Genomic DNA, 23,370 nt, shown 5'->3' with positions numbered 1-23,370 from the left:
GTGAAAAATATTTTTTGAAAAAAAAAAACTTTTTTTAATCAGTGGGACCCACTGCTTTTTGTAGTCAGGAAGCCATGGGTGTGCTCCCCCGATGGGGAGATGATCCGAATTCAGTGCTTTGGGCTCGTCAACGGATTTTCCACCACAAAAACATGTGAGACCCACAAAATAAAAATCATAAAACATAAAAATAAAAGAAAAAAACCAATTCATGTGGACCCACATGTTTTTTTGGTGGAAAACCCCTTGAGGGACACAGAGAGCTACCATGCGGGGTGCAGATCCGGACTCCCCCCACCCTTCCCTGGATTTTGCTTGCAAGCGAGAAATTTTGATCCTTTTAATCAAAATCTCAATCTCGACTACTGAAATTCAATGGTGATCCAATATACCAAAATCTCACTTGATCATCACATGCACAATAAATGCGCATGACTCAAGCAATTTCGCCCCCAACCCCCCTGTTTTTGACTCTTGTCCGTAAAGCTACACATGGGAATGAGCCCCTTTTTTTTTTTTTTCGGGTAAAAGGAAATGAAATTTTTTTTTTTAAAGTTAAAAAAAAAAATGAGAGTTGACAACATAAAGGATGAGGATGATCCTGTATATGGTTGGCGAATTTTCGAATCTCACAAGACTTTTTTTCCCTAATTAGTAAAATCAGGTGCTTACAATATATAGGCGATATATTTGACTCATCTAAATTTAGAGTCCCAAGCATTAATATATTAAAGATAATCTTAGTTCTACCGAAAAAAAAAGGTAATCTTAGGCATGGTACCGTGTGTTGGCGAACCGACACACGGCGATAAATCGAGGTGTCGCTGGGGGGCGACACGACACCCAACGATACGATTTTTTCTAAAAGTCGACGATTTCTCGTCGAAATATCGCGATATATAAGCAAAAAGTCGATATATCGCGATAAATTCTCAAAATATCAAATAAATTTAAAATTCAAAATTTGAAAATCTTGCATTAAATACTCTCTCTCATTTAAAAATATTAAAATATCTTATCGACCTGCAATCTTCTGATTTCTTTCCTTTCTCTTTCTCTACAGAAACGGAAACATGGCTGATGGCTCTTTGCAGAAACGGAAACATGGCGGACTCGATTTATTTCCTTTCTCTTTCTCTGTAGAAATGGAAACCATTGGAGCCAGCGAATCTCTCGATTTATTTCCTTTCTCTTCTATTTCTTTCCTTTCTCTTTCTCTGCAGAAATGGAAACCATTGGAGCCAGCGAATCTTTTCTATTTCTTTCCTTTCTCTTTCTCTACAGAAACGGAAACATGGCTGATGGCTCTCTACAGAAACGGAAACATGGCGGACTCAATTTATTTCCTTTCTCTTCTATTTCTTTCCTTTCTCTTTCTCTGTAGAAATGGAAACCATTGGAGCCAGCGAATCTCTAGATTTATTTCCTTTCTCTTTCTCTGCAGAAATGGAAACCATTGGAGCCAGCGAATCTTTTCTATTTCTTTCCTTTCTCTTTCTCTGCAGAAATGGAAACATGGTTGATGGCTCTCTGCAGAAACGGAAACATGGCGGACTCGATTTATTTCCTTTCTCTTCTATTTCTTTCCTTTCTTTTTCTCCGTAGAAATGGAAACCATTGGACCCAGCGAATCTCTCGATTTATTTCCTTTCTCTTTTATTTCTTTCCTTTCTCTTTCTCTACAGAAATGGAAACCATTGGAGCCAGCGAATCTCTTCTATTTCTTTCCTTTCTCTTTATCTGAACGGCATACTCCAGCGATCTCTTCTATTTCTTTCCTTTCTCTTTTTTGTGATCTGCAGCGGAAACCATGGCATCTCACAACTCTCTCCCGCTCTCTGATCTCTCTCGGTCTCTCCCACACCTGCAGATCTCATCGATTTTTTGAAATGTCACCGGTAATCGCTGTGTCGCCAGGCACCGACACGGCGACACCCGACATTTCGATCCTTGATCTTAGGTATTTCACCTCGAAGTAGTGGATTCCCACTTGAGGACCTGAAGTGGAAACCGGACTGGAACATTTTACATAGTAAAAATTGATCTCCACCACAATATATAGTCTGTCCATATATATATGACCACTACCCCAATTCTTTCACTCCATCATACAACCCTTACAGCAGTAAACATAAGCCTACAACCCTATCCTCCAAATCCTTTGGATCCCCCCCCCCCCCCCCCCACACACACACACACAAAAAAAGACGAATCTGCAAATGCTTTGGATCACAGCTACCATCATCAAGAATTAATGCACCCCCTCTATAATCTTTCGCTGTTAAGAGATAAAACAATGCGATGTTGCGTGAGACTAACAATATCATTCCTCCCAGGGAATGAGTATGATTAACCATAGCAACAATGGACATGGCTGATCCATAGTGGTATAAGTTCAGACCAATAAAAATACCAGCAACGGATTCCTGGTTCCCTTGACATTTGTTACACTAATGAAGTACTCTACAAGTAGTCACCAAAATTGCAAAAGATGGGAGTCCTAAAAAATCTCATGAAGTACAATTTATTGAATCAGAACTCATGGGGATGAGCAGCCACTCAAGCCACGAACCCCATGGACAATTTCGGAAGCTCAATGATGAGTCTTTGGAAAACCTGTACCATTGATGTTGAATTTCAAATGAAAGAAATATTGGAAGCCAATCCCACATCATTACAGCAACAACAACAATAAGCCTTCTTCCAATTCAATAGGATCTGCTATATGGATCTGGTCTTCCCATTATGAATTACTGAGTCATAAATTATCAGAAATGGTAGTGGCTTCTCACTTTTCCGGTTGCCCAGGTTGAGTGGAGAGTGATATGCTACTATTTTCTGAAGGTTTCCCAAATACATTTAAACACTGCAGTCGATACAACTCCTTCCCTGCAATAACAGAAAAGCAAGTAAGTGGAACGATAAATGTATATGGGAGAGTCTCAGATTGAGACACCTAAACTTCATCCAACAATGATTTGATGATATGAACAAAAAAACAGAATACTGGGTCATATAACAAATTATTAGAGCTAGTGTTACGAGCACAAGTGCCAGATTAACCCAATTCAGTAGACAAGGTGGACAGGAGAATGGTTGACCTGGCAGAACTGGAACAGCAGCAATTGCAGACCTCGACTAGCCTAACAGATGATGGAAAACCAATAGCATTACAAGATCACATAATCAACTGACCCAGCTACTGGCATGAAGCAATTAGTCAGATGATTTGTTCTATGTTTTCCTCTCTTGAGAAGTTAACGTTTCTTCTGGCTTACCATGAAATTTTAGTTACGTTACTAAGAAAGAATGGTTAAAGAAGAGGTAATTGCCATGTCACCTAGTAGGGTTTAGGTGCCATGGGCCCAAGTGCCAAACTGTACCAGAGAATTCGCTGTAAATGCTAGACCTGTTCTTGATTATTCAGCTGAACCACCAAAAGCTACTATTTCCAGAAGATCTTCACTGCCTATCTATCAGATCTTAATAATAGGTCAAGGAATAATTGGAAAACAACCTCAGCTGTCTATAGTCTGGAATGGTAGATCACCAAAATTAGATTCATTATTTATTCATGAAAAATAAAACAACAGATATAGAGTCCCCTATATGGTTGCATGTAACCTATCAAAGATGAGGAACCTACGCATGTAAACCATGTATATTACATTCATATTGCTAAATTAAACCTTAGTCCAGTGAGACACTCATCCAATGCAGAACCACCACCAAAACAGACTTATTTTTCATTAAAAAAGCCTGGAATTGGTTCACCTAGGAGATCCAGATCCAGCACTGAAATGGACTTCTTTCCTTCAAAACCAACTTACAGTTTATATATTTGGGTGTTGGGCCTTTGCCCATAGGTTTATGTAGTCATTGGCCTATTTTATTTTTTGGAATTGGTAGCTTCAATTAGGAGGTGCCTATAACATATCAGCCTATTTTATGGACCTAAAAGTTGTATATCACGGCTAAGAACAAGATTTAACTGGCCTAATGTAAATTCTGCCCAACTTAAGTTACAAGGGTAGAATTGTCATTTCTTATGGTTTTATTGTATTTAGTTTCAAGTTGCCTGGTCCTAAGTCAATAAGAAGTCCAAGATCTAATAGATTTTTAAGTTCTTTTTTCTTTAGAAGTTCCTTTCTTATTTGTTATTTTAGAAGTTGCTTTCCTATTTCTATCATGAGTTGCCAAGGTTGTTTTCTGTTTACCCCATCCTCTCTTCCCCTTCAATTTCTTTTTGATTCCCCTATCCCCATTTGATCCCTTCTTTGACCTAAAAACTATAAACTCCACATCTCCATGACCAGCCATCATAATTCCATCAAATCACAGCCACATCAGCCCCTCACCATCACTAACACTCCATAGAAGTTTCCCTTCATCCACCTGGCCAAACCCTGGAAATATCAACTCCTAATCTCAAACCCTAATTCCCAAACCCTAGAATCTCAAATTCTAGTAACTTAGAGTTCAACCAACCTTGGTGAGCATCTCCTAGACATTAGAACCTGGGTTCGGTCCAAGTTGCAGCCCAAACTGAGAGCCTTAAGTTCTCAAAACCTAAGGAAGTTTTCTCTGAAAAAAACCTCTCACGAGGAGCTTTCTCCCCTTTGGATGAAACTAAACTGAGAACTTTCACTATTGCCACCCCCATTAAAGCCTATCTGACCCAAAACCCCCAGGAAAACACATTCCTGAACCTTCACCAAGGGATAGTCATAGAAACCCTCACTTGAACTTAAAGCTGGTTCCACCCTAGACCTTGGTTGCTAGAGGCTGCATCACTAGGTCATGGGCTCTTATGCCTAGGGTTTAACCCAAGGTCCAAGTATGTAAATAGAATAATTACCTCATTTTTCTTCAGTCTTTAATCATGTCTGGTGGATCATGGTTCAATCTAATTTGTTATGTTTATTTTGGTACAATTAAGTAGCATGTGACCACTTAAGTAGGTCAAATACCCTCTGGTTCAGCAGCTCATTAATGAGCCTGTTAAAGCCTCCATGCAAAAGGGAGGACTTATATGTGTTTCTCCAAGTTACTTAGGAGTTCATTTAGCTAGTTGCCATTTAGAAATTCCTTTCAACTAGGACTCTAGTTAGTGGAGATTTCCTATTTGAGTCTGTAAACTGATCACAGCCCCAACTTAAAGTCCCATTATGGGAGAGTAAATTGGACTGATTATTAATAAATTTATAATTATTGTGAAGCTCTTTGGCTGTTGCTTTGTCTCTGGGAGATACTGTTGTTGGGGTTGGACTCAATTGTCGGTGCTTAAGGATTAAGGCCTTTCACTCCAGCTATTGGCTGTGGGACAGCCATCCTTGCTGGTTTGCTATGCAAGCATAAGGCATGGGAATCTCTCAGCTTAGGCAGGACATCAAGCTGCCTAATTCACTCTTCTTTCCATTCATTTCTCTTTTTTGACTTTCATGTCAGATCCATCAGGACACCATTCATCCACTGACACTCATTCCAGCCAAATACACCAATCAACTAACCACTGACTCATGATCACCTTTATTGACTTTTACACTGATAAACCATAGCCTCCAAGAGCATAAAATCTGCCCTAAACATGCAAATATTTGTTTTGTTACTTCCGATACATCAGAAACGCATCCCCTTGTCAAAAAAGCACCCTACCTACAAGGCATTTGACCCAACTCTCAGCATCCTAAACCCTTTGACCTTGATCCATAAAATCTCTCAAACTACCTTAATTTTTGTTTTACAAACCAACCATCAAGTTGATTCAAATTAGAGACGAACTCTCACCCTGATCCATCCTTCACCCTCTCAAGGTCCTAACCCTGTTGTGCTGGTTCAGTGATGATCTTCGTAGAAATGGTCCTTGAATGATCCTAACACTCAAAGGCTACATTACATTCCTTTTGGTTCTTGTGCTTGCATGTATACCTATCCCATTTCATCTAATCTTAAATGTATGATTTGTTCAGCCACTTTAAAGACACCACTGATTCTAAAATACAAACCATCGACACAAGCAGGCTCATCCCAGTACAGCTACATGAAGACCATAAGCAATCAAGACACCCATATAGCAGACAATACAAGCCTAGAGAATATAACTTTAATTATTCAAATAATACTGTCAAAATAACAAGTGCTTTGCGTAATGAGATCAATGTTATACTAGGGTGCTTTCTGAAACAAGGTCAATATTGTACAAGCTTGGGCCATTTTCATGCTCTGTAAAATAAAATATCTAACGTATGCAAGAAATGAGATTTTAATTCTTAAGTAAGGGTAAGATGGAAGTATTCAACATTCAAGATTTTCAACCAACAAAAGTTGTCACCATTAGAAAACCATAATAACCACCAATGACAGTAGATAAGGTTCAAGGACAGCAATCTTAATCCTACTCTCTTATTATTTTAAATTTTTGTTAGATTCCATGAATCTTTCTGTCACTAGAGAAGGACCAGTTAAAGAGCAGCATCATAAAAAAAATTTATTCCAATTTGTTTTTTCTGTTTTACTTTTTTCCCTTACCTTCTTCCACCATTAGCCGTACTGCCTTTTTCTCCAACTCAATAGCAAGTTTGCTGCGAGGCTTCAAGCACTAATAAATAAAATAAAAAAAGACGTTAAAAAGTCAATATTTCCAGAAACATGAAAAATTAAATCATAAAGAAGCAAGGTTAAAATTCAAGGAATATTACACTGGGTGTAATCCTCCTGATTAGAATTGACACAGCTCCTTAAGAATGCTTCCGACTTGACATACCGTTCTCGCCAGTTCTGATGACTTCCCTGAGGACTAACCGGAAGTGGAGCTGCAGTAGAAACCACAGGATAATTGGGTTCTCTTGTCGATAGCCCATTACCAATTTGCCCTTGAGAAAGACGAACTGTAGGTATGCCAGATGGAAAAATCATAGGAGAAGCCATTGGAAGGGGTGCAAATGCAGGAAACGGAGGAACCTTAGAATCCATCTGTATTTGTTGCTGGCAAGTTTGTTGTTCCCTGTCACTAAATGGCCCAATTGGTGGACAATCAGCATCATTTTCCATGTATTCACAAGTGCTGCTCTTTCCTACTTCTGATTCAGATTTTCTCCGGATGTAAACAATGTGTCCATTTGCATTATTACTTGGAGACTGATGACCATGGGGGCTTGTGGGAGAGTCAGGTGCATGTCTCTTGATTCCCGAAGCCTTAACAGCAGGCATAGCAGGCCCTCTATCATTCAGAAAATGAGAGCTTCCCACAGGTTTTGGTCTAAGTACGTTATCATTCTGCAAGTCTCTCAGTGCTGTCTTCTTTAATGGTAACTGTTGCTTATCAGACGTAGGCAACCTACTTTCTGCATTTAACAGCCCCAAGTCCTTGGCTTTAGTTTCCTTCATTTGTTGAACCATCAGGGAATGCCAACTTGCAGCAGATTCTTTTAGTATTCTTAGACTGTCCACAACCAGGGTTCAACACCAATTTCTCCCACGTGCTGCATCCTTAAAAGTTTCCTTCTGCAATCCACTTTATAGAATTAACAACTGCAGATTTCAGTGCCTAATACAAGAATAATATAACCACAAAAAGGATAAAATATAAAGGCACTATAGACCTGAATTATAAAAACAGCATTTGAGCTAGAAAGTCAATATAATCACATACACAAATTAAACTTCTACTTAACTAATAATCCAGGAAAGAAGGGATGTGGATTTTTTTTCCTGGTGTGCTGGGGGGGGGGGGGGGAGCAGGCAGGATGCAAAATGAAAGCAAGTGGCCAAACTATAGATAGAACTAGAGAAGCAACACAGTATCTTACACCTACCTCTTCTAAAGAACATATTGAACTTCCCTTCAAACCACACACCTTATTGACCAGAAAGGGAATAGCAGAAAGGGTAGTGTCGATGGGAATCCAATTGACAGTTGACACATCACCTCAAATCATTATGTAAACTTCAGAACAGACACCAAAACAACTATTCCTTCATAGGTGTCAATGGAATCCAATCATCCGGAACACCTGGCAGACCATGTACCAAAAGTTAGCTACTAGGTTAAATTTGTTTACATAATCAATAATCAGGTAATGCTTAGAACCATATTTTGGACAACCTGTTTTAAGTTCATATGCAATTTAGGAACAATTAAGCTTGCTAGGTATCAGATAATCTTATTTACTAATATATATAAGGGGTTTAACAAATTACTATAGGCTAACTAAGGTTCCAATGTGCTATTATTGGAACAATTAAATCGAACACAGCAATCGAAGTGCTATTATTCTAACATCCAACTAATAGTTACTTCTCTAATTACTAACCTTCCAGTTCATCAAATCACAAGTGTAAAATCTGGTGCCGAAGGCTTCTACACGAGTAGTCCGTGGCCACTGGGGGTTGGGGGGCGGGAGGGGAAGTGGCAAACCAATTTTCCTGCACAGCCTTACCCCAGCAACTTTTGCTGAGAGGCAGTTTCAATGCCTTGACCTCAGGCTACAACTGTGGGCCACTGACTAGTATGCCAAGGCCCACCCCTTGTCAAAACCTATCTACACAACTGAAATATTACTGGGTGACCAAGTGATCAAGGTCCTTCATGATACAGTAGATTCAAGTCCTCATTCACATGAGGCACATAATAACCTATGGTCATCTAGACTTGTCTACGGATCAAGATGCAACAGTGAAAAGTTCCCAAAGTACAATTGAGTGCACATCTCAAAAGGATATTAAGGAAGAAAATGCATTGTCATGAGTTATAATTGTAATGCGTTATACCATCTCTATGTCTATTATCAACCGATCACATTCTACTAGGATTGAAAACTTATCAATGAGGGATCTATTTAGGATCAACTACTGTGTTCAAATTATTTATCTATTTTTCAGCATTCGGACAAGTTTCTGTTTGAACCTCTTGACAGACTACATGAGACCAATTTAGGTAGCATATGGACCCCAGTATCTCACTGATGCAGTGTAAGGCTAGCCCAAAGAGACATGGATTTGGTTATAGGCAGCTCAAACCATGGCATATTCTGGCTCAATTTAAGTAAGGTCCAGATTCAAACTTGGGTCCATAATCGTCTATCTTTAAGCACAAATTCCCTCCAAAATATAGCCATCAAACAGAAGGCTGGAAGATGAGCTTTTTTTTCTTTTCGGACTACATGGGTCCCAGAGTTGGGTGTTGCATGAAGGGTTTCTTGGAGAGTTTGATCATTCATGGTAAAAGACTATCAAAATATTTGGTAGGCCCAAGAACAAGAAGCATTGAAGTGTAGGGGTTGCAAGATTTTAGAGGACCATTGATTTTTATGTAGTTTCTATTTGATATTTCCTTTGTAATTGCTTTTTTTTTTTTTTTTTTTTTTCTTTTTTTCAGATGAATTAAAATTTGTATGAGGCAAAAAGGAAACCAAAAACAGAACCCAAAAAGAAGGAAACAGCAAAGATGCCCCCAAAGAGCCTCTCAAACAGGGGAGGTAGAAGATATTACAAAGGAAGTTCCTATATTTCATTCTCTATTTAGAAAGTAATTGCAACCTAGGATTATGCATGGATAATCTTTATAATTTAGTTTACATTATTTTTTTTAACTACAGGAAAGTGGAGACATTCCCAATAGTTCTGGTGACTGAAAAGAAAAACAATTTGATTTGTTACACTGAGTGATTTAATCGTATAACATCATCAAGACTTACTCTATAAGAGACTGTATTTGATGTAATGAGACTCTCTTATTAGATCATGGTGTGCTAAAAGGTAAAGTGAACTTAGCAGCCTGCATAGGAAAGCCTTGCAACATGGTCGACCCTCTTGTTGAAATTTATCTGATAGCAATTAAAAAAATATAATAAAATAATAAAATAAAAAAAACTGTAAAGTGGGTTTCTTTGTTCTGTGAGATCACATTACAGGGCAACATAGGCAGGAAAACAGTGTCCACTATTCTTCTGGGTAGCAGTGTAGCACATCAGTTTTTCTCACCGTCTTTTTCCTTAATTGCCAGAAACAAAAAAATCTTTTACAAACATAAAGAATACATTTGAAATACACAACATAGAAAGGAAGATGAAAAAATCTTCCTAAAAATAGCTCAATTTACACATTTTCAGATACTATCAATGTTACTCCCCACTAGGGTTAACTGTTTAAACATTTTTATAGAAGTGAGAGCATCTTATGCAAAGTTCCCATACTTGCCACTCTTAAGTCGATAACCACAGATTTTGAAAGCAAGAACGATAACTAAATCACAAGATCCATTAGCTAAAAAAAAAATTGATCCTTGTAACTGAGATACACCCCCACTCCAGTATCGAAGTCAAAAGACACAGCAGAGCGATGAACTAGAGCATCTACAAATCAAAGTGAAAAAGCAGGAAGGGAAAAAATAAAAAAGAAAAAAAAATGTAGAAAGAAAGGAATTCAATGCATCAAGAGGGAAATCGTACCAAGAAAGAGGGGGTTTTTGACAATCTACCCTTATCCCCTTCTCTCCCTCCGTGCTGTGGAATGTAGACATAAAATTTGTATTAAAAAAATCAGAACTACACTACACAGTCATCAAATCGAAAAGAAAAAGAAAAGAACTCTATACCTCACAGGAAAATCTTGATTCTGATCAGTTGAATGGCTAAAGAATTAGTGATAAAATAGAAAGAGAGAGTGTATAGGGCAAACATGAAATTGTGAAATGCAAGGAAACCTTTGGTTTGAGTTGCGGGTTGCGCTGCGTTGTGTAGCTTTGAGTTGAGGAAGATTTCAGTCGAAGTAGACGAAACAGAATGGAGGGAAAGTGGGAAAAGCTTTGGGATTTTCGTTTCCAATCTGTCCGATTCTTTAGTGTTTCCGGTTTAATAGCGTCAAAAACAGATCCGGACCGAAAACTTACCGGGTTCAACACCGATACATAGAATCATTAATTTTAGGGTAAATTGTTTTACCCAAAAAAAAAAATTGTAAGGTAATTTCCATTTGTTTTTTAATCACAAAAAAAAATAGTATGTCCTTATTAATAATATTTTTTTAAAACTACTGGTGGTAGATGCAAGATGTTATTATTTACTAAGAGGTGCTAGTCATTGTGGTTGAGTAACTCTTTGATGGCAATGTTTTATCCTTTACAAGTTTCAATCCTGTTTTATTTTAGTTTTCAAGGAAAATAAAAAGTTTTTTACAGTTTACCCTCTTTAGTGGTGGTGAAACTCCATACACTCACTTTAGTGTCAAAAATTATATATCACCCACTTCAAATTACAAGTTACCCATAGTTCCTTAATTATTTTAGGGCCCGTTTGGTTACTTGAGTTTGGAGAATTAAAAAATCCAGAGATTTCAAATTTATAAATTTCAAATTTATGGAATCATGGTTCATAAAATTAACTGTTTGGTTAGTGAGAAATCTATAAATTCATCATAAAAATACATTTATGGAGACATGGTTCACATATTTAATGCTTTTTATAGTAGAGTTGAAATCTCTAGATTTCACCTCATACCCATAAATCTACAGATTCACTTTTTTAGTATAAAAATGTGAATCTCTAGATTTCATGAAACCAGGGATTCACACAACCAAACAGGTATAAATCTCTCATTTGTGAATTTAGAGATTTGAAATCTCTGGATTCATGTAACCAAACAGGCCCTTAAGTCATTCAAATTAACTGTAGTAACTTGTAATTTTAAAGTGCGTAACAAGTAACGTTGAGCACTAAAGTTGATCGTTTGAGTTTCACCCCAAATAAAGTGGATCCACTGTAAGAGCTCAAAAATTAGAATCCTACTTTGGGGTCTTGGACTAACTTGATACAACAAATCTTCCAAACCTAGTATGTGTAAAACCAAACTACCTAATGCAATAAAATCTCAAAATTTTGTATTAAGTGAATGTTTAAAATGTTTTTTTATTTTTTTATTGGATGAATAAACTAATATTACCAAATCCTCTAAGGGAGAAAAATAAATAAATAGAAAGGGGAGAGCAAGTGGGGAGGGGTTCTAGCCTTCAAGGAGGATGGAAACTGAAGCTAAGACCCAGGTAATAGTAATAAGTTTGTTCCCTGGGGTATCACTAATAATGGGTGGGAGATCAACTGAAGCCTGGAAGATATACTAAAACAGATGGCTTTCCAAATCATGTCCAAAGATCTAGGTTTGAAAAATCATCTTCTAAGATTATGCTCTCACCACAAATGATGGATGGTAGTGACCAACTTAGCGACAGAATCATAAATCGACGAGCCAAAGAAAGTCCTCAATATCTAGGCCCAATCCCATGCGAAGCCAAAAGAGCAGGGCCAAATAGAATGGGTAGCTTTCCCCCTAAGGGAGTGGGCAAAGAGGCAAATAGAGAACAAGTGGCCAAGGTCCTCTAAACCACTCAGAAAAAGAGAAGATACAATTAAGTTTAACAAGAAAAAGAGGCAAATAGAGAACAAGTGGCCAAGGTTCTCTAAACCACTCAGAAAAAGAGAAGATACAATTAAGTTTAACAAGAAATTGAGGTTAATGGGTAGGTATGCCAAGGTTAAGGGCACGCTAAAGGGTGAGGAAGTGGTGAGGGATGGGATTGTTAAAGCAAACCAAGGGAGTCTAGGGACAGAATGGCTAGCGGAGTAGCAGAAGTTCCAAGCAAAGGAGGTAGAGAAGAATTTAGAGGGAGAAGCAAGCCAAATGGTATCACAATAAATGTCGAGGATGGGGGAAGGATGTCCAAACTTGTGTGAAGCTTTGATGGGACAAAGGGACTAGGGAGATCATGAGCCATTAACGATGAAAGCAGGGTGGGCTAGGATTTAAGATATAGGACTAAAGTTAGTTGGGGGAGACAAGAGCATAGAATGTCCATTGGATGCTACAGTATAGGTCAACCTAGAAGAGTTTTGAATAGAAATATTGGAGAAAGGGAGCATAAAATGAGAAATTTCCTCCCGACCCAATAAGGGTTAGAAGGAGAGATAACCATTCCAAATCGAATTAAATTTGAGGAGACAAGTGTAGACCCAATTGACCCAATCCTTACTTATAGCTGACAAAAATTTGATGTTCCAGTACATGTAAGGCCCTATCCTATGAAGATACTAGGTGCGTTTGAAATTAAAAAAGCCTTGAGGAAAATTAAAGTATGAAAATTTAAAGCCCAATGAAATCTTATATATATATATATATATATATATATATATATATATATATATATATATATATATATATATATCTTCTAACTTAGCCCAGGTGTACCTAACACCCAAGCTTAGAGTTTTAACCACCTCAACCTAAAAGTTATTTGTGCAACATTAAATTTTAATTCGATTGTTATAGATTAGTCTGAGAATTATTTTAATTTTAATATATAAAATGACCATAACACCGCTGTCGTTTTGTGAAAGAAAAACCATGACATGGCAAGTTCATTATTTTCAACTTTTAGACCAAATTTTGATGACTCAGGACTGGAAGTCAAGTTAAAGGAGGTCTAAAGTCCCTATGGCTTTATTTGATATCCCCAATAAAGCTTGTTAATTTAATTGGAACTATTTTTTGTTTTTAGTGACTCTGTTCTTCATGTTGAACCGCTTGTTACTTGTTAGTACAGAAATAATTAAAATCTAGTCAATGCAAGGTTGGTTGAGTGGTAAGATCCATACTTTTTAGTGTAGAGATCGTGAGTTACACTCTTGTGGACGGTATTTCATTTCCAGTATTAAAAATAAAAAGTATTAGTACCCCAAAAAAATCAAAATATAATTTTCCCCACATAATAATTTGTATGGCAACATTCTGGTTTATTGTTAGGTGTAATTCTCTATGAACTTTGTAAGGGGTAATCTGGGTATTTCATGTTTTTAGCTAGTTTGCTATTGAAGCGATTGGTTCACTTGTTTGTTATGCTAACACGAATTGGAGGTTTTCTGGGTTTGGGGTTTCTGAGCTCGGCAATTCTGGCTATGGCGATGTTCTTCCTTGATCTTCATCTTTGAGCTTCGTTCTTGGATGATCCTTGTAGCACTCGATGGCTTTCTTGAGGTGATTCGGTGAAGACTAGCTAGGTTACTAATTGTATGAATCTCTTTCTGTGGTCTGCTCTTTGAAGAGATTCTAGAGGCCTTTAATTCCTCATATGAAGAAGGATACTCAATGGTGATTTGAGCCCAAATGGTTGCCATGTACGGTGGCTTTTGTACCTTTCCTATTTTCCCTGATTTCTGTAATTATCTTTGATTATAGTGGATCGGATTCTATCTAGAGTCCCGGAGACGTAGGTTCGAAAGAACCGAACTCCGTAATCAAACTCTCGTGTTCTTCTTCTTGCTTAATTAGGGTAAATGCATAGTCTAAGCCTCGGTTAGCGATCACAAACACCTTAAGCCTTTACGAATAGCATCATTTGGCGATCACCGTCATCTACCCAAAACCAGGTCCTACTATACTTTCTAATGAGTCTCAGCAACAAAAAGAGCACAACCTTCCAAAATTGTAGTCATCTTCTTACCAATTCTGTGAAGTGATTCCATCCTTCAATCAAGTTCAATACAAATATCCCTCCATTAAACCGTGACCTAAGTGAAATGGAGCTCCTAAATCACAGTGCTCGTGCAAAAGGGCAGTAAAGTAGATCCCAAGAATCCATGGTTGTCAATACCACCACAATGGAAAATGATGTCTGTCTTGATGCCCTGCCAAACTTTAATTAGTAATAGCCTGCAAAAATAAATGTTTAAGCAGGCTTATTTTGTTCTTGTTTGCATGCCAATTTTGACTACTAAGTAATTTTTTATGGGATGTATACTTTTCTGATTTCATTTCAAACAAAGGAGTAGAGTACAACAGAACATCTGGCTTTTCTTCAAGGAACACACATGATTTGAAAATGAATGCTTTGCCAATAGTTCCAGAAGACACGCTCGGGAGAGAGTCTAAAACAGCATGCTGAGAGATACATTTGAAATGATTTTTGAAGGTGTAAAACGAGTCTAGATCATCTCCCCGATAGCTAGCTGATGACCACTAATTACAAGAGGCCCACATGATTAGGTTGATAGGATTTTTTTTTTTATATTTTTTACTTGTGAGTCCCACATAATTTATGGTTGTAACACTCTCGGGGGAGATGATCCACACTCGTTTAAAAAGAAAAGGAAAAAGAAGAAGAAGAGCAAATTACACGGCACTCTATATTTGGGACAAAACTCTTAACCGCCCATTATTGCCTCCCAAATTACATGGCACCAACATGTAAATTACAAGTTACCTACAATTAACTTTGTTGTTAAAATGAATTATGAAATTACCCAAATGTCCTTATTTTTATTTAAAGCATTTAAAATTCGAATTTCAAATTACCTTAATGTCCTCTAGGTACGAAAATGACGATAACGCCCCCATTTTGATTCAACAAATGACACTAATACCTTCACTGTAAATTTAGTGATTCAAAAACTAATATCAAATTACGAAAATGCACTCCCTTAAGAGAAATGACCAAAATACCTCAATCTAACTACCCTGCATCTCTCTCTGCAACCCATCTTCTCCTTCTTCTCCGACCACTCCTCTGCCGCTCTCCACCTAGGTTCAATTGTTGCAGACTTGGGAGAGGGATCTCACCAGAAAGTGAGTTATTAGTAGGGTTGAGATATGTTAACTGAGAAACTGATATGCTTTATGGAGTTTTGTATTAGCAGTATCTCTAAGAGTCACTAGTAAATAATTTGTTTGAGATGGAAAGCTAGATCCTTAACCATGGTCACTGGACTACTTTTGCAACGCTTAAGGTAGCAAGAGCTAGGAGCAAGAAAAAGAAAAGGAATTTTTTTATACATTCGTTAGCAAATTTTGGAAATAAGTCTAGATTTATTTGAGAACATCCAATGTATACTCCAACCAATCTATGTCAGAATGGACCAATGGAAAGCTTGACCTAACCTGATAGTACTGAAGCCCTAATTAAGACGACCTACTATATTGACATAGTTGAAACATTTACGAAGATCCAGCATTTTAATCTTTCAGATAGTTCTCAGCATGGTAAAAAATTCGAGGGAAACTCAAGTTTTGATCGGGTGAAAATGGAAAACTTAGGTGAAAACTTGGAAAATTTCGAAGAAACCGAAGACTTTTCCGTACAAGTTTCGACATCAAGTTTCGACAGGTTTTAAAGAGTATTTTGGGGTGGGATCATGTATTTAAACTAATTAGAGTATAAATAATACATTTATACTTCTTAGCACTCATATGAACGTCTAGTCCAAGCATATGCTCCTTTCTTTTCACTACTTCAGTAGTCAATTTAGATCTACTTCTACCTCTTTTAACTCCATCCAATTGACTTTCATAACATATATCACATTAAGGTTAAGTCGAACAATTATCTGAAAAAGCATTTTGGAAGGATTGAGCAATACCAAAATATGGCATGAAACCTGCTCAGATCTTGAGTTGTAAAACTCGAGAAAACTGTTGCAGGATTCCCAAAGTCAATCAGGTTAATCTGTCCCCTAGTAACACTCTCAGTTTGGCACAGATTGAACATTCCTGTATGGAACACAGTAACAGCAGCAATGATTCAGAGGGTTTTGAAATCTGGATTATTCCTGAAGAAAATAACTGCTTGCTGATTTTAGAAAAAGTGGCTTCTACCTTTCTACCATCTGGCCAGAAATAAAACGTTGAAAATGTAGGTTTGTGTTACAATCCAAAATGCAGCGCAGAATACACAGCAAGAGCTGGCACCTGAAGTGGTTGAAGTGGTCCAGCCAGCCAGGAGAACAACACGTATCCATAAACTTCCAATACACTTGAGTGACTTTGTTGTCGGTAAACACAAAAGAGGGTTCCAGAATTGATAGGGGGTAATTGAGTAAATTCATAGTAAAAGTGGCTTCTAGAATGTTGCTTAACCGTTTACTGCTGTATAAAAATCAGAAGGGATAATGACAAAAGGGCATCAAAGAAATTAATCCATTCTCTATCTCTGTCTCTGGTTCTCACTCTTCTAAAACCTCTACTTCTCCTTCTTCTATCGGCAATTAATTCTGCTCGTAACATTTTGGTCCGACCTGCCGGATATCTTATGGCGGAAGGAACAGACACGTCCCGACGATGCAATTGGTTGAGTACTACCATGGTGATCGGGGCTCCGCTCTCCTCGCTCCACTTCAATGGCAAGGAGAGCCATTACGCATTGGTTAGACAGATCGCATCATGGAAGGCCGATTAGAGAAATCTTCCAACGATCTACAAATCGGAGACCTTTACTCCTATCGGCAATTTCGGATCTACGAAATAGTAATGCCAACGGCATTCGGTCGATGCGAGAGTGGATTTTCCTAAATTTAATGGATCCGATCCTATGGGATGGATTTTCCGAGCGGAAACTTCTTTGATATCCATGGAACTCCGATGAGCGGTTAAGCGCGTCAATTCATATGGAAGGTGAGGCGTTACAATGGTTCCGTGGATGTATAAGACGAGGAGATACCAACATGGGAGGATTTCACAAGAGTCTTGGAAAATCGGTTTGGGCCATCGAGTATGAAGATCATGAGGAGATTTAGCAAAATTGGTACAGCTATCCACGTGGCTGAATACCAATCCCGATATGAGGCACTAGCAAATCGAATCACCGGATTACCAACTTCATTCATGGTAAATTGTTTTATTTCCGGACTTGATCCGATATTGAACGAGGTGAGGCATTTCGACCTACCAACATGGCTCAGGCGGGGTGGCTCGTTTACAGTAGCAAATTGCTGAGAATAGCTCATCTTCGACCAACCCCAATTTCAAGTAAGCCGCCTCTCCTTCCCACTCCAACTTTAACTCCGGCATTCAACGGAGCTCTGTTCCACTATTACCGCTCCGCATCCACCATTCCAATCAAGAGACTTACACCAATAGAATGCAGAAAGGAGAGATAGAGGACTTTGCTATAATTGTGATGAACGCTTTGTACCAGGACACCGGTGTAAGACACGACAACTATTCCTGTTGGAATTTGATGATATCACATCGTCTGATAACACCGATAACATGGATGAAATACTGGAAGATGAACCAGTGAACACAACTGAGTTGTCGTTTCATTCCATGAATGGCATTCCAACACCAACAACAATAAGATTTACAGGAATAATCAAGGGACTTCCATTACAAATCTTGGTAGACGGTGGGGCAACTCATAATTTCCTCGCGGTTGGCAAGTTCATTCAATTCGAGGTGGAGAAACAACCAATATGACCGTAATGGTAGGGAATGGAAATAAGGTGGAATGTGAAGGATTGGTACGTAATCTAACCCTTAATATTCAATCTTATTCTGTCACCATTGATGCATATGAGTTGCCATTGGGTGGTGTTGATTTAATCTTGGGAGTTCAATGGTTAGCTTCTGTTGGACCTGTTTTATTTGATTATAATCTGCTTAGGTTACAATTTAACCAAGATGGACAAAGAATTGAGTTACAGGGAGACACTAAACTACCACCAGCCCAACTCACTTATAATGGGCTTGACGTATTGTGGCAACCCAATCATGTGCAGCTTTATATAAATTGGATCTAATCAGAAGACAATAAGGCTGCGGAACATGGGCCTGGATTACCCGAATTATTGGTCCAATATAAACAAAATTTTGAGGAGCCCAAACATCTACCACCAAACCGGACACATGACCATGCTATATTTTTGCAACCTGGAATTACACCGGTTAGTGTGCGGCCCTATCGGTATCCTTATTTTCAGAAGAACGAGATTGAACGGTAGGTAACCGAAATGCTTAAGATGGGAATTATTCGTCCAAGTATTAGCCCGTTTTCTTCTCCTGTTATTTTGGTAAAGAAGAGATGGGACTTGGCGTTTTTGTGTTGATTATCGAGCACTTAATGCCGTGATGGTGCGTGATCGATTTCAATTCCTACCATTGATGAATTGTTTGATGAATTACACGGGCCGTATTTCTCTAAACTTGATTTACGCTCGGGTTATCATCAATCGGGTTAAGGGAAGATATTCATAAACCTTTTAGAACCCATGAGGGACACTATGATTTTTGGTCATGCCCTTTGGCTGACCAATGCCCGCTACATTTCAAGCTCTTATGAATCAAGTCTTTAAACCTTATTTACGAAGATTTCTACTAATTTTCTTTGATGATCTGCTAGTTTACAGCAAAGGGTGGGCTAACATTTGGGCCATCTTAAGTTGGTTCTGAAACTTTGAAGGCCCATCAACTTTATGCTAAAATGTCTAAATGTGATTTTGGCAAGGAATCTATTGGTTATTTGGGACATGTAGTATCGGCCCTGGGCTTTCGGTGGATCAGGAAGTAAGAGCTGTGCTAGAGTGGCCCATACCTAAATGCCTCAGGATGTCGAGCTTTTTGGGCCTTCTGGATATTCGAAATTTATTCAAGGATATGCAACTATGCCAGCCCACTTACCAACCTCACAAAGAGGAGCATACAAATGGAATGAATCAGCCCAACAAGCCTTCACAACATTACAACAAAAACTCACTCGAGCTCCGGATTAGCACTTCCCGATTTTAGTAAACCATTCACCATTGAAGCAGATGCCTCGGCGTCGGACTCGGTGCGTCCTCGCTCAGATGACCACCGGTGCATTCTTTAGCGAAATTGTCGCCTACGCGCAGCGCTTCCACATATGCTCGGAATGCGCGATTATTCAGGCTATCGGAAGATGGCGCAATACTTGGTTGGTCGAAATTCTTCATCCGCCGGATCGAAAAGTTCAGAATGATGGCGGTAGTCCGCACCGACGTACCATTGGCTCACAAAATTAATGGGGTACACTTTGAAGTTACTTACAAACCGGGAGTGAAATCGAGCCGGGATGCCTTGTCCGGGTGCGGAGTTTTTCATCTGTTCTCTGCAATTACAACACCACACTGGATTTTTAGACCAAATTCGCAAAGAGACCGCACTTCAATACTTACATCGCATTTATCAAGAGGTTATACAAGACCCAACAACTCACCCTCATTATTCGCTCGTGACGGGTTACTCTTCCACCGGAGCATAGTCTTGATGCATCTTCTCCTTTATGTCATCGCTTCTTGAGGAATTTCATTCTTCAACATGTGGGGGGCACGCGGTTCCAACGCACAATGAACGCCTCTCGGAAATATATTTTGAAGGGAATGCGCACGCATTTTGGCGGAGTGTTGGTCTGTCAACAAATGAAATCTCTACATTCTTCTCCGCAGCTTGCTTGACCACTACCCATCCCCTCGCACTTTGGGAAGACTCGTCCATGGATTTCATTGTGGGCCTTCCACCGTCTGCCGGCAAACAGCCGTAATGGTGGTGGTCGATAAACTATCAAAATATGCACACTTCACACCCTTGCCGCCTCGATTTACCGGTCAGGTGCCGGCTTTCCTTGAGAATGTTGTTAAGCTCCACGGAATTCCCAAATCACTAGTCGTGGCCGAGACCCTCTATTTCTCGCGTTCGGCGAACTTTTCCGACTCGGGCCGTACTCGCTATGTCTACAACATACCACCCTCGGGCGACGGCAGGTGGTGACGAGGCTTGGAAATGTACTCAGGTGTTTCGTGGCGAGCAACCTCACCTCTGGACTCGTACCTTCCATGGGCCGAGTTCTCTTACAATACTTCCTTTCACTCGCAATACAAACAACCCCTTTGGCGGTGTTGGACGACAACCTCCGAATCACCCAATATATACCGAGTCCCATTAACGATGCGGTGACGGAGTTACAGACCAATCGAATCCTACGGACTTAAAACTTCACCTTTGTCGTGCTCAACACCGTATGCAACATCAGGCAAACAAACACCGCAAGGACCTTGAACTCCAACCTGGTGAGTGGGTTTATGTTCGTCTCCGTCCCTACCGACAATCCTCTGTGGCTATGCGCATCAACCAAAAATTGGGGAAACGCTATTTCGGTCCCTATCAGATCTTGGCTCGAGTGGGAAAGGTTGCATACCGCCTATCTCTGCCCTGGAACTCTCAAATCCATAATGTTTTTCACATTTCTACCTTGAAGCCTTGTGTTGGACAGCCACCGCCACCAGCATCTCCACCGGCAGAAGCCCTATCAGAAATCACTCCCACTGCTATCTTACGGTACCGCCAGATCCAACGCCATCACTCCTCTGTTCGGCAAGCTCTCATTCTTTGGAAGGGTTTTCCGTCTGAAGAAGCCACCTGGGAAGATTGGGAGATGCTCAAGCTTCAGTTTCCTTACCTTAACCTCGAGGACGAGGTTACACTTTCAGGAGGCGGTAATGTTACAATCCAAAATGCAGCGCAGAATACACAGCAAGAGCTGGCACCTGAAGTGGTTGAAGTGGTCCAGCCAGCCAGGAGAACAACACGTATCCATAAACTTCCAATACACTTGAGTGACTTTGTTGTCGGTAAACACAAAAGAGGGTTCCAGAATTGATAGGGGGTAATTGAGTAAATTCATAGTAAAAGTGGCTTCTAGAATGTTGCTTAACCGTTTACTGCTGTATAAAAATCAGAAGGGATAATGACAAAAGGGCATCAAAGAAATTAATCCATTCTCTATCTCTGTCTCTTCTAAAACCTCTACTTCTCCTTCTTCTATCTGCAATTAATTCTGTTCGTAACAGTTTGCCAGTGGAATACAATTCCACATAAAATTGCCACACGTAAAATAACACAAGGTGTTTTCTTTAATTAAATAAAAATTATAAATTTATACATTGTAGAGTACAGGAAAAATGGCTCCTTAGAGCTAGCTTCCGAAGGAAATCACAAGAACTCACAACAGCAATAATTTAAGGAAATAAGTCTTCTCAAGGAAAATCAGTTTGTTCTTGTGCTCAAGAAGAGATCTCCAGTGGTTAAAAATACGTGTTTCCTCAAAAGCACATCCACTGCTGGCTGACCTTCTATACAGTCTACAGTGATCTGTGAAAATACAATAATTATATAAGTGGCCCTTCTTGAGAAATGATTACCGGATTAAGTTTCTCAGAAATTTTCATGAGTCAACTTGTAAACCAAACCTTGTTATTGCCATTTTGGAATTCTGACTTCAGGTTTTGGTAATCTCTTGACAGCAAATAGGTCTGTAAACCTTCTGAAAATTTCACATTGCCTGCAATTATCAAAAATAGATTTCTTATCAGAGATGGGAAACAGATAACATTAGTTGCTCTAATTCGGGCACAGCTGTTGGAAGGGCAAATAAGATTACAACTAAACCTGAATATAATGCTACAACAGCGTCAGATTTGAAAGATAGTGTGGGTCTCGCTAGTCTGATGATAAATGATAATCCACACACACCATGGAAAGTTTCCTCACAAAGTATAACCTGCATAAGTTGAATTATAAGCACAAACAATGAAGAGACACAGATGAGGCCCAAGTCAACCAATTGACGTCGGAAGCTAGTTGGGAAAGTGAAGCAGAACTATCTAACATTATAGACAATATTATATGAAATATTCTGATGACAATTAAATGAAATATCAGTTTCCATAACAAAATAAGCAGCAACTAGTCTGTGAAGCTTACGGCGGTGGATGGAGTCATGGACGAAGGAAGAAGCGGTGAACCAAGTGAGTCTCTTATATAAGGCTCCTGCACACAGAGGGAATGTGTATCAAAGATTGCATCTTTCTAACCTACTCTACCAACATAATGATACATAATGTAAGTTTGATCATCCGGAAGGGAATTTCATCTTCAAAATAACCACTGAACTTGCATGCCACCAACATGTCCAGAATCTTTTTCCTTCTCTCCTCACATCCCAAAGAACAGAAAAAGGAAATTTGAGTTTTTTTTAAAAGAACAAACTGGATGAAGCATCTCTTTAAAAGGAATCCATAATTGTTGTCAAGAAAGTAAAAGAGTACTAAATATGATGTTTCGATACAATGTAAGGTACCGAATAATGGCCTGTTATGAGCAAAAGAATCAATAAACTGATACTCTAAAAGTCTAAATATCAGCAAATGCAAGCGTGCAAATCATGGAACCAGCGAATTACTAAAGCAACAATAAATTTGACATCATTTTGACCAAGTGCTACAAAGACAGTAAGTAACTATGATACATACTTGTGAATTCAAGATATGATGCAGCTTGGTTTTGTCGTCATCAAGTGATTCGAAGTACATCTCTACAATATCCGTTGGTTCAAGCCTGGCTTTCTTGCGTAACTTTTGAACTCTGTTAACAACCTATATAGTTGGAAATTAAGCAGAGTCAACGCATAAGAAATATGTTAGGTCAACCTTATTTCAATGAACAGTTCAGAGTAGGCAAAGAGGAGACAGATTCAAATCACCTACAAAAACACATCCCATATTCCAACATTCAATAATAAAATTAAAGAGTCCAGTAAGT

General features: G+C 38.9%; 2 protein-coding genes across 6 annotated transcripts in view; both read right to left on the bottom strand.

Moving 5' to 3' along the window:
• Positions 1-2,265: 2,265 nt before the first annotated feature.
• LOC149015519 (uncharacterized) lies at positions 2,266-10,810 on the bottom strand. 5 transcript variants are annotated; one of them, XM_089157039.1, is made up of 8 exons: positions 10,595-10,810; positions 10,449-10,502; positions 9,905-9,991; positions 9,696-9,824; positions 7,815-8,012; positions 6,699-7,503; positions 6,529-6,598; positions 2,266-2,889 (listed from the first exon to the last, which is right to left on the bottom strand). In XM_089157039.1, exons 6-7 carry the CDS (start codon positions 7,396-7,398, stop codon positions 6,567-6,569), a joined length of 732 nt encoding a protein of 243 aa, XP_089013165.1. In that variant the 5' UTR covers positions 7,399-7,503; positions 7,815-8,012; positions 9,696-9,824; positions 9,905-9,991; positions 10,449-10,502; positions 10,595-10,810; the 3' UTR covers positions 2,266-2,889; positions 6,529-6,566. The 5 variants fall into 5 exon arrangements, with proteins under 5 accessions (XP_089013165.1, XP_089013164.1, XP_089013166.1 ...); XM_089157038.1 differs by having other exon boundaries at positions 9,910-9,991; XM_089157040.1 differs by lacking the exon at positions 9,905-9,991.
• A 10,825-nt stretch (positions 10,811-21,635) lies between these two features.
• The window catches only part of LOC149015518 (tRNA synthetase class I (I, L, M and V) family protein), a 59,003-nt gene continuing 57,268 nt past the window's right edge, over positions 21,636-23,370 (bottom strand). The window contains exons 23-27 of the mRNA XM_089155353.1: positions 23,082-23,204; positions 22,534-22,599; positions 22,219-22,330; positions 22,020-22,111; positions 21,636-21,921 (exon numbers count right to left, since the gene is read on the bottom strand). Of these exons, the coding sequence (XP_089011479.1) occupies positions 21,817-21,921; positions 22,020-22,111; positions 22,219-22,330; positions 22,534-22,599; positions 23,082-23,204 (498 nt within the window). The 3' untranslated portion in view covers positions 21,636-21,816. The remainder of the gene's footprint in view (positions 21,922-22,019; positions 22,112-22,218; positions 22,331-22,533; positions 22,600-23,081; positions 23,205-23,370) is intronic.

The sequence above is a fragment of the Hakea prostrata genome, chromosome 5 (genome assembly GCF_041222555.1).
Source record: "Hakea prostrata isolate BN-2017 chromosome 5, UWA_Hpros_2, whole genome shotgun sequence".
Taxonomy (NCBI): Eukaryota; Viridiplantae; Streptophyta; class Magnoliopsida; order Proteales; family Proteaceae; genus Hakea; species Hakea prostrata.
This window is presented reverse-complemented; position numbering and strand designations above follow the sequence as displayed.

Coding starts and splice junctions, on each gene's coding strand:
- LOC149015519 (XM_089157039.1), bottom strand. CDS start 7,398: ATGGTTCAACAAATGAAGGAAACTAAAGCCAAGGACTTGGGGCTGTTA. Junction 6,599..6,698: donor TCAGGAGGATTACACCCAGT/GTAATATTCCTT, acceptor TTTATTTATTAG/TGCTTGAAGCCTCGCAGCAA.